Source organism: Octopus bimaculoides, chromosome 9, assembly GCF_001194135.2.
Source record: "Octopus bimaculoides isolate UCB-OBI-ISO-001 chromosome 9, ASM119413v2, whole genome shotgun sequence".
NCBI lineage: Eukaryota > Metazoa > Mollusca > Cephalopoda > Octopoda > Octopodidae > Octopus > Octopus bimaculoides.
This window is the reverse complement of record NC_068989.1, coordinates 39161782-39174239: the sequence shown is the minus strand read 5'-3', so window position 1 is coordinate 39174239 and position 12458 is coordinate 39161782. Positions and strand designations below refer to the sequence as shown.

General features: G+C 33.8%; 1 protein-coding gene across 1 annotated transcript in view; it reads right to left on the bottom strand.

Annotated features, from left to right (window-relative positions):
* LOC106869101 (endoplasmic reticulum aminopeptidase 1) overlaps window positions 1-12458 on the bottom strand; it is a 1169084-nt gene that overhangs the window by 225579 nt on the left and 931047 nt on the right. Inside the window, exons 11-12 of the mRNA XM_052970645.1 lie at window positions 11864-12027; window positions 6690-6772 (exon numbers count right to left, since the gene is read on the bottom strand). Of these exons, the coding sequence (XP_052826605.1) occupies window positions 6690-6772; window positions 11864-12027 (247 nt within the window). The remainder of the gene's footprint in view (window positions 1-6689; window positions 6773-11863; window positions 12028-12458) is intronic.

The following is a 12458-nucleotide window of genomic DNA, read 5'->3' as shown; positions in this document are numbered from 1 at the left end:
ATATATATATATACGCACCCACATTTTTAGTACATCACAGATTTCCTGGAAGTTATAAACTCATATATATATAGACATGCAGGGATGTATGTATACGTGCATGAGTGTGTGCATATACATATGTGTGTGTGTGTGTGTGTTGCAGATAAAGATGGTAGTACTTGTGTTGGTGGTATAGGGGGGTAACTTGTGTTATTGGTATAGCAGGGGGTGGGGGTTGTAACAGCAGTTTTTGTAGTGGTCATAGTAGTGTTTCATGGTAACAATTTTACTTGGTGGTAATAGGGGCAAACATTATAGAGAATGGGTTGTCAAACCACTAACATCCATTTCCATTCAGAGGAATGTAAAATTGAGTTCATTTCCAGAACATTTATTCCAATTTGAAATTTTAGTTCTATAAAAAATAACAATATCTTTGAATTGCCGTAGTAATTTTGTTCATTAGATTTTTGCTTTTGTTATATATTTGTTTTCTTAATAATATTTTGTCTCCTATATTTATTCCTTATGCAGTTCTACATCATTTATATTATTATTATTGCTGTTGTTTTTGTTTTTGTTGGTGCCATTATCATTGTTATTTTTATTATTCTTAACATCATCATTACCAATCATTGCTGCTGTTATATATTCTTCCTGCATTTTATCTCATATATTTGTTTGCATAATTTTATTCACCATATTTTATACATCCTATTTATTTGGTGTAAAAACAACAACAGCAGTAACAGAAAATATTATTATTAATATAAAGGAAAATGTAGACTGCACTCCTAAGTTTTCGATGTGGAAGGTAAGTTTCTTGGGGTTTACTGCCTAATATATGATACATACACACACACACACACACACACACACACATATATATATATACATACATACACATATATATACATACACACATATATATATATACATATACACACTCACATATATACATACACACACACACATAGAGAGAGAGAGAGTAAACTAAACTAATCTTTCTTTTTTTTCATTCTGGAACAAAATTGGAGTTTTGAAATAAATATAATTTTTAAAGACGCAAGGCAATTTGAAATACTGCTATTGATGATGACAACAATGATGATGGTTAAACAATTGCAAACAAAATCTACAGGATTATTTATTTGGTTGCCACAATGTATTTTGCTTCATCATTTCATTTTTTTCATATTGAAGATACATACTTGTTCGAGGATGCTGAAATCTAAAGTTATTTACAAAACCTCATGGTTGATGAAATTTATGGTTTTCTCTTTTCACAAATGATCATAGATGATATAGATTATAGGATGGGTCTCTCTCTTTTGGATTATTAATAAAGACTTCTTTCCCCCACATCCTTCAGTAGTGCTCTCTTGCATTTGAAAATTTAATCAAAATCCTACAACTGTGATTGGTTCAACAATATCTTGGAAATGTTTTCTGCTTATTGGACCCCATTTACCTTACATCTCTTGGATTACAATTGCAGTTATTATGTTCTGTCTGTGAACAAGATACATAACTCTATCTGAGATACATAAGTCTGCGTAGATAACATTGGAAGGTTCCACTGTCAATGGTTAGAAGAAGGAAGGATACTATCTGTTGGGAATATAAATTATTCCATAGATTGCAGTGAGCAGTGGCATGGTGTAAGTGGGAGTAACATTGGTGATTGCCTGGACACGAATTTCAAAAGAAAAATGAAGTAGTAATAATAAATAAAAAATGGCATGTATTTCCCATGATTTTTGCCTTGCCCAGACACTGGCAACCCATGCTATTTCGTAGTGAGTGCTTTTGTGAAAGATTTTATGATAATCAGTTGAGTGTTTTTTCTTTGAATATGATCTAGGATGTCTATGTGTGTAGCAGTATTGTTTCAGAAGTGGGACAGTAGTTCATTGAGAGCTTCACCATAGCTTTTGTAGTGGGTTAACAGTTGTTGGGAGCCTAAAGTATTTTCTGGTTAGAACTGAATGATTTCCTACATCTATAAAGAAATCCCAACCTTTGGGATGTAGTCTTGGCAATCAAAATAATGTGTGGTCTTCGTAGTAAGGCATCAGATATTGTAAGGTAAAACATTAGTAGAGTGAGTGAAGGATTTAGCTATGAATTTTTTGAAATTGTTTTTGCCAGCTTTCTTGATATGTATATTGAAGTGGTTCAAAGCAGCAGAATGGCATTATCATATTATTGGATGTTATTGAGTTCTTGGTTCACAAAATTCATACAAGTCTAGTGAGAGACATTTCAGTTTCATGTGTGGAAAGAAGGAGTCTTGAAGGTTAGGGAGAGGTGGACTGCAATGTCATTTGTATAAGAATGCTTCATTAAACATAACAGCCAGCTGGTTGTCAGTCTACAGAAGGAGCAAAATTAGATATATAATGAATCCCAGGTACAACAACTTAATGAACAGTATGTACATAAAAGTATGACCTACCAATATACAACAGTGTTATCTAACTAAAAATTATAATCTAAGAGATAAAAGATTATCAAAGGTTGATAAGCAGACACGTTTCTCAGGCATTTGTTTGATCAATCACAACTTAAAGCAGTTGCTAGACCTATCACAGGTAATTGTTAAGCTAATTATAGCTGAAGGCAGTTGTTAGACCAAACCTGGCTGAAGAATTTTATCGAAATTTTAAAATTTACTAGATCCCATGTAGTGGATGTAGGAAAAGAATATCTTTATTAATAGCAAATCCAAGAGAGAGACTTAAGATGATCCATAAGCATTTGTGAAAACAACTATAGCCTAATCTGCTAAAAAATTTAGTAGATGACTTTGAATATCAGCAGCTCTGAATTACATGAAAACCAGTCTTTATATGACATCATCATAAAAAAAAAGCAAGCTTTCTGATTGATTCAGTAATGCATTTCAGCTGTTTGCTACACGTCTGTCAAAGTCCAGATAAAATCGAAGCTATTCAATGTTTCAGTCTTTGAGTAAGTCAGCATTAACTTATGTAATGCAGTAGTTTTAAATATTTAATTAAGAAATAAATATATAGTAAAGACAAAAAATTATATTGGCCATGATTATTATTGTTGTCTATTTTCATTTCTCTTCCAAGTTCCCTGCAGTGGGCCAGCATTTGGTATAGAGAAGAGAGTTGTAATCTCAGTCACTTTTATGCCATGGAAACCTAGGTTTCATGGTAGACATAAGTCTCAGTCTTGCTAAGTTCTGGAGATTAATTAGATATGTTTTGGTATTATTCTGACCTCATCAGCAAATTCCAACCACCCCCATACTTGCTGATGTCATGGCTTATGAATCACTAAGTGAAATATATGAAGCTTTACTTTTGTAAGCAGAAAGAAAATTGAATTGTTTAAAGATAAAATAATTCAGAAATGTCTCTTATGTAAGAAACTACATTTCACTTAATATCAACATATTTAATAAAAGTAACACCTAGTTTACAATCTTAAACTAATCTTTCAGTCATATGGGTGCCTCCAAGGATTCTGAATATTTCCATTTTCTTCTGATTACATTACAAAAGAAGTTTAAAGAAAAAAATGACATTTGTTTAATATATCTACAGCTAGTGCATAGTATGTCCTTCAGTTTCATATCAGCAAGCACTAACAGCAGTCTTGCTTTGTGTCACTGTGGTTTGCACCTCAGGGACTTGCCATTATTGATTTCGCTACTGTCTGCTATTTATTTTTTCTTTTACTTTATTTTATTTTTCCTAAAGTTATCGAAACATTTAAAAATATTTCTCATCCCATACTATTTTCTTTTTCTATTATACCACACTTTCAATGTAGTGAGCTAGGAGGATCATTATCACATTCGAAAAAGTGCTTAGAAGCATTTCTTCTTGCTTTATGCTCTGAGTTCAAACTCCAACAAGGCTGACTTTGCATTTCATTATTTTAGGGTTGATAAAATGAATAACTGGGGTTGATGCAATCAACTAGGCCCCACTCACCTAAATTTCAAGCATTTTGCCTTTAGTAGAAAGAATTATGTCATTATATTGTACTTTCGTTTTTCTGATTATATTTCAAATACAAAGGCATTACTTTCATTGCTATCCCCAGTGTTTGAAAGTCCTCTTAAAATGGTGTGTGTGTGTGTGTGTGTGTGTGTGTGTGTGCGTGTGTGTGTGTGTGTGTGTGTGTGTGTGTGTGTGTGTGTGTGTGTGTGTGTGTGTGTGTGTGTGTGTGTGTGTGTGTGTGTTTGTGGTTTTATGTAAGTTGTTTGGTGAGTTTCGTCATGCGTGATAATGTAGCAGTAATCTGGTACCCTAACAGACAAGGCTTTTGGTGGTTTATATCCAGCCACTTATGTGTTGTTAAAAAAGGATGTGGCATGCACAACAAAAGTCGATAGATTTCTCTGTTGCAATTTATACAAGACATCGAGGTACTGTGATGAGTGGTGAGATGCTGTGCAATCCATATGTTTCTATGTTGTCTTGGACAACAAGAGAAGCTGCTGGTGATGACAATGGAATGGCTAGTACCACTACTATATAATTTATACACTAATAACTAGCCAACAGATCAGAAAACTGAGTGGTTTCTCTATACTGACAACCTCTGTGGAAGCAATAGAAGCAAACCTCATGACTCCTCTATTGCAAAAATAACCACCTCCATGCAAAAACCCAGTGCAGACTGTTCATTTCATTTTAGGAATCATGAAGCCAGCCAACCTCTTAACGTCAAATGGTCTGGAAGGCCACTGGAGCACTGTACTCAGTTTACCTTGGAGAAATCTCAGACTGAACACCCTCCTTCAGTGATCAAGTTAAAACACCAAACTGAATGATGGTTCCTGAAACAATATCCAACTGAAATTAGTCAATAGTAGATGGGCAGCCACAATATACAATAATCCCTTGCCATATCGCGGATTATTATTTAAGCTTACGTCGTAATTCCTCCGTGGTGTTGTTCTGTATTTATAATAAAATAAATATATACAAATTATAAAAATGATAAAAAAATATACAGTTCAGCACTGTTTCTACTTCGCAGATTTTCACCTATCACAGGGGGTTTGGGAAAGTAACACCCGTGATAGTTGAGGGATTACTGTACACATTAAGATCTACTGCAATGGCCTCATATTTCTGTGGAGTATGTCCTAGCTGGGAGAGATCGATCCATATCAAGAAACTTGACTTAGTATTGAATAACACTTGCTGTCTCATCAGTGGATGCACGAAACCCACCAATACAAGCGTATCTCCTCACTGGCACCAATCTGCTGATAGTAGATGGGAAGTGGCTTGTCAAACCAAGATGACAAAGGCTACTAGTAATGAATGCTATCTAACCTAACAACCCTTCAGTTGAATTTTCTCAGTCATTTCCAGTCCCTTACATCTCAAGAAGAATTCAGATTCCAGCTCTAGATAGAATATCTTGAGAACAACCCAGATTCCTATCGACATGAAAATCCCACCTGCTGAAGACCTCCCTCTTGGCTCAGAAGCATGAATTCAACCACTTGAGAACAAGAATAAGGTAATCAAAAATGACTTTATTCAGATGGGGCTACAAAACTGGCCCAACTACCTCTGAATGTGGAGAAACTGACCATATTATGGAGCTATACTACCCAAGGCCAGCAGCTCAAAAGCTTCAATAAAAATGCAAATAACTGCATAAAGAAATGGGATAGTGTCAGTATGTTTTAAAGAATCAGAAGAAGAAATGTAATCCACCTAACTCATGCTAGTATAGATAAACAGATGTAAAATGATGGTAATGAAGGTAGTAATGATGATGATGAGGATGATGACAACAATGACGATGATGACAGTTATGTTGATCTGGCAATAATATTTATCTCTCACTTCTAAAGTCAAATTAATCACACATAGAAATGCACAGTTAATTAATGTAAGCAATTAACTGTACAGCTGGAGGAGAATTTTCCTACTAATCTTAGACTATTTTCTTGGGTTCTTGTGTAAGCAATGAGAAACTACTTAAGTCATAGAAAGCAATAGCCCCAAAACTCATAAAATATTCCTTGTCCAGACTTTGTCAAGAACTTTTTCCAGTTTCATCATTTTATATAAACAACTTCAGAACTCTATATGTTTAGTAAGTGACTATCTGAAACACTGTACTGAAACAGATAATAGACTGCAGAGAAATATTTTTAGCCATTTGAAAACATACAGAAACTTATATTTTACTAAACATTAAGTTTTTCAAAATACTCTTTATTATAAAGTGCCTAAAATGATTTGTTACCCTACTATAGCATGGTCACTGATGCAATTACACTGCATAGTTTAATGTCTAGTGACCAAATTATGCAAGGACAACAGAAATTTTCCACACTTCTATACAGTTGACTGTATTATATAACAGTTTTTCTGAGTTCTTACATCGTTGAAATGGCTCTTCTATGATGTAATTTCAATATAAGAGATGTAAATCATGGTATTTAAATACCACTTCCACTTTATGTTACATAAAAGATTAAAGATAAAAAAAATTATGAAATTGTTATTTTATTAATGATTAAAAATTATGATTTTATTACATATATTTATTTTATTATTTTACTATGTATTTTATTTTAATTTTAAAACATTGCTTGGGTTACAGGAAAATTCTAATTCCCAAAACTCTAGCTTTGTTATCTCCAATTTCATCTGGTAAAAAGTCAATAGATTGATATAAAATGATAAGCTACTTACTTGATGTCATATTTAACCATACTGTTTCTGAAGAATTCGGTTTCATCGATGTTATGTAAGTTAATGGAATGTACCATTTATAACTGGAAATAGAAGAATTGTTTTCGAAACTAATAGACAAGAGAGAAAAAAGCAGTAAAAATAATAAAAACTGCACAAATTGATAAAGATTTTATTGAATAGGATTGATATAAACGCACATAATCACATAATCACTTACAAATATATATATATACACAAGCATGTGAACATACATAAATTAACAAACATCTATGTGTAAATGTTTCTGTGCGAGTATGTATAAATATATATATATATATATATATATATACACACACACACACACACACACACATATACAGTTCTTAAACTATATTCTTGATTTATATTTGTAAATATGGTGTGTCTCTTATGCACACACATTCTCTCTCTCTCTCTCTCACACACACACACACACACACACACATGCACACACATACACACACACATGCACCACACACACACACACACACAGACAATGTTTTTGTTTTAGATTTCATAATAAATAAATAAAATTGCATATATCTACACAAATATGCACTTGCTACAAAAATGCATGTAAACACATCCTGAAGCACACATGCATATCTAGACATATAAGAGGCGCATTATTGATGTGCAGAAATACATACAGATCAATAAACCAATACACACACACACAAAAGTGTCACCAATTCACACACACACAATGGAGATTACTGAATGATTTGTGTCAAGTATTTTCATCGGAAAGTTTTAATGACAATAATTTTGAGAAGTTTCTTGCATGTGACATGCTCTTCAAATTGATCTGTTTTGGTTTGTGGAACTCATGGTTGTTATTATTGTTGTTGTAGTGTTAGGTCGTGGTGTTGTTGTAGTAGCAATACTGATGGTAGAGGCAGTAAAGCAGGAAAATAATTTGATAGGCTGTCAGAAAGCAGGAAATATTTACAAAAGTGTTATGAAAAAAAACCAAGTTAATTATAATGGCTTCCCAGAAATTTGAATAAACTTAATCACAGACAGTGCTACTGCTTTGCTTCAGCAGGAAAATGTGTTTTTGTACTTAGCTTAATAAAAATGACAGTAGCTTAAACAGAAAGAAATCAATCACAATAGAACTTTCTTTAAATCTACCTAACCTGTCACACACTGACTTCCTCTAAAGCATTTTGGCTTGTTTGCATGACATATTCAAAATCTGATTTCCTTGCTATAAAACTATAAAATCACTGAATAAAACTGTTTGTTGTTGTTACTGTTGTTGAGTAGCTCTATAACAATCCAGTAGCATAACTGTGACTTTTTGAAATGAAACAACATATCCATCACTTGACACATTGAGGCATATATACGTTTAAGATAACCTTAGAAATTTTATCCGTTTTCCAGTCGTAGATATTATAGCCCTCGCAGTAAGATGGGAGGAAGTTTATTGTAGAAGATTTAACTGATACATTCAGTATGGTGAGCAATGGGGTGGGTAATCTCATTTATGTTTAGTTTTATATCAAGCCTGAACCAGTAGACCTATGAACAAGGATATTCCTGTTGTGACCACTTTGTCGCTTCATTTAGGGCAATACATATGTAGCAAGGCACAAGAAGCCAGCGCCATTTTGTATGAAATCTTGCCGGTAGCCATGACCATGTCTGAGACAGGAGTGAGATCTCACCTGCAACCATTTGCCATGCACGAGATGACAGCGAAACTCTTGTCAGCAATGACTATATAAGCAGGAGAATTCAGACATTCACTCTTTTTCTTCCTTCTCGCTTACGCTGAGAAACACTGCAAGCTGGCAGCTCACAGCGGATTCTTATCCTGCTCTAACTTCACCTGTTATCTCCAGAGGTAATGTACTTCACATGAATGGAGTTATAACGAACCACGCACTGCTATAAAGATGGTCACTGAGAGCAAGCCACATGAATGAGAACTAAAATAAACAACTATTGAATTGCACTCCATTTATAAGCTTCTTCTTCGAGTTCCAGATCCTTAAGACTACAGAAAAAATTGTAATGGGAGAAGGAGATACTCCAGAGGTATCACAAGCCTTCATTTCCATTATACATACTTTGCATAGGAATGAATATTTTATACGAATAGAGGTTAAATATAAAGAGGAAAGGGATGTGCTCTGGCAATGGAAGCTACTATAACAGATAATGATAAAGGAAGGCATGGGAGAAAGACAGGAAAGTCAAATTTCAGGATGCTAGCTATCATGGATGGGACAAGACTGAGACAAATGGTAATATTTTGTGGCAGATTAATGAAATCTTGGACAATGTGGTAAAATGTGTCTGGTAATGTCAGACAGAAAATTTTTGATCAGCTAAGATCCTTCAAGTAATTATAAGATATTATATCTTCCAAATGGTATTTAGAATCTAAAAACAAGCTGACAGCTTTGATAAGATCAGTCAATCAAAATATTTGAACAATATAGACAATACAGAGTGGAGTGGATCAGGTCTTTAATGTGAACTGGTGAAAGTAACAGACATGTTTCAAACTTATCAGATCTTCTCAGCAAATCACATTTTACCTACTTAGCAAGATTAAGAATTATATATATATTTTATTACACACACACACACACACACACACACACACACACACACACACACACACACACACACACACACACACACACACACACACACACACACACACACACACATGCATACATAAATTATAAGCAATGGAAGGTGTATCAGAAGCAGTATGGCTGAATATTTAGAAAGTTTGCTTTGCAATCCATGAAGTCCCTGATTGAATTCTGCTGCATGCCATCTTGGGAAAATGTAATTTTTTATAGCTTTGGGCTGGCCCATAACTTGAGAGTGCAACTGGGTAGACACAAACTGTGTAGATTCTGAAGCGAGGGATTCCACCTGTAATTCAAATGGACAATCTTGTCATACTTTAGGTCTTACTGATCATACCTGATTATTGTGTTAAGGATACATGTGTCTGTGGAATACTCAGTCATGTACATGTTAATTTCACAAGTTAGTACCTCAGTCAATTGAATACTGATTACATATCATTGAAGCCTAACTATGGTCTGCTGCTACTGCTGCTATCATCACCATCATCATCATCATTGTGAGGTGTGTGTGTGTGTGTGTGTGCGTGTGCGCACACGCGCATGTGTGTTTATTGGATCTAAATAATAAAATAAATTTGGCTTCTTACTAGCAAACAGGTAAAATTTAAGAATTTAGATTCGTTTACAATGTTCTTACTGTGACTGACTTAGAATTGTTCAAATATCATAAAAGTTTTGAAACTTTAAACTGTTCCTGCTCCAGTTCTTCTCTGAAATTTGGATATTACTGTGGAATATAGTTTTTGGATAACACATGATTTCTCTTAGAATCCTTTTTCACCTTTGCTTTGTTCCAGACACTGGTCTAGAGAGTTTTAATCCAATAACCATTACAATAAACCTAAAATATTTACTTTGAATATTGCATCTCTATATTTCTTATGGGTGGTTAATAGTTCTTGGATATTTTTCTACCAATATCATGTGAGAAAATTTAAAGAATATGCTATCCTAATAAATTTCGCTTTTTTTTTAAGCAACACTCAATTTGGGAACATTTCTTTCTCTTCTTGACCCACCTTAAATGCTGCTAATAATTTTGAATTCCATTTATTTAAAAGGTGTGTGGTTTTGGTTTAATTCAGCTTTACATTTAAACGTGCCCTCAAATTCACATCAAGCCTACTTACTTACTAACCTACCTACCAGCCTACCTACATATGTACATACAGACCAATCCATTTACCTACCTGCTTATCTAACTCCCTACCTATCCATTTACCCATCTTGACTAAAATCAACATACCTATCTACCTGCTTACTTACCTAAATAACCACCAAACTACTCATGTATGTAAACGCTAACCTACCTACTTATCTACGATTTACAATCATTATCATAATTATTACCATCAGCTTTATATTCAGATTGAATGGACCATAATAAAGCTGGGTCAATTCTTATTGCCCTCTGAAATAGATCTGTCTCCTATACCTTCTATTTTTGACATGATTTATGTGGCTGGATGTTCTTCCTACATCTTGCAACTTAAAGTATACTAGGCACATTTCATCATGACACCATCTCTTGAGAGGTAGTCAATCCCTCAAAAGACCATTGAATCTTCACCTCCCTATGATTTCTCTATACATTGACCAACATTTTTACATGCCATCTAAACCTGCTATCAAACCAATGACTCAATCATTGTGAGTCCAAAACCCTAGATACTCAACCATACATTTTTATTGAAATAAAGTCAGAATATATAAACAAAAATATTGTACCCTCACTCAATTTTCATTCCCAAACATTCTATATCTCCTCTAGTCATTCTAAGGTAAGGCAATATAGTTAAACTAAGCTTTGCTGATGAACTCACACACAACAGGAACATGTCTGAGGCTGTAACATATACTGCCGAAGATCAGACTCACACACTTTCCACTGCATTCTGTATTAGATTATGATGAATTTAAATTACAATTATCTTCTATGCCTTCCTTGAAATAAATTAGTCATTAAAACAATGAATTTTTTCTTCTCACTCAGAATGTAACAGCAGTTGATTAAAATTTCATGCCTCAAAAATGTTAGCATTGAATTAACAGTGAGAGTGTGTGTGTGTGTGTGTGTGTGTGTGTGTGTGTGTGTATGTGTGTGTGTGTGTGTGTGTGTGTGTGTGTGTGTATGAGAGCATGACTGTGTGTGTAGATGTGCATAGATGTGTGAGTTTGTATGTCTGTGTGGGTGAATGTGATGAGCATGTATGTACATATGCTTGAATGTATGTTTATATGTTTATGTGTGTAACTATATATATATATATATATATTGGTGTATATATCTAAATATATGTGTATGTATTCAGGTGTTTATGTGCATGTGTGCATCTATATATATGCATGTGTGCATGTACATGTGTGTATGCATGTATGTGTGCTTATGCAAGTGTGTGCTCCTAGCTCAACTAAGACAATACCTATAGAAACAACACACAAGCTGGAAATCAACAAAGGTTCAAAGAAAAATGTTTGAATATTAGAAAAAAACAATCAGGAACATGAGACAGAGTGATCAGTTGAACTTACTTGAATGGTGAAGGTTTCAGTTGAGAAATATTTGCACTATGAAGGAATATTTCCTGCGTAGCTGTAACTGTGGTACCCTTAAGTTTTAATGTCACAAGAGGATGTCCTTTTTGTTTTGTCCAAGTATCCATTACTGTTGCCACTGGGAAATCTGGCTCTGCTGGCTATAAATATAAAATACATGGATATATACATATATATATATATATATACATATATATATATATATATACATATAATTGAAATTAATAGAAAAGCAAAAGACTACGATAAGTGTATGAACAACAAGCAGGTGTATTAGTTTAATGCACGGGAAAATGAAAAGGTATTTTATGTTCCAAGCCTACCCTCTTCAACACAAAGGAATAAGAACAAATAAACAAAGAGAGAACGAAAAAAAAACTTGAAGTTTTAGCGGGCAAGCATGGCAAAGGATTAGAAAAAAAGTTAGAAAGAAATGGTTGAAGGGAAGGGAGGTAAGAAAGTGTTGGTGATCCCAAATGAAAGAGTGTATATGTGTGAAAGTGTATGTGTGTGTGTATAATATATGTAATATATATTTTATATATATATATATATATTTATGTATATATAT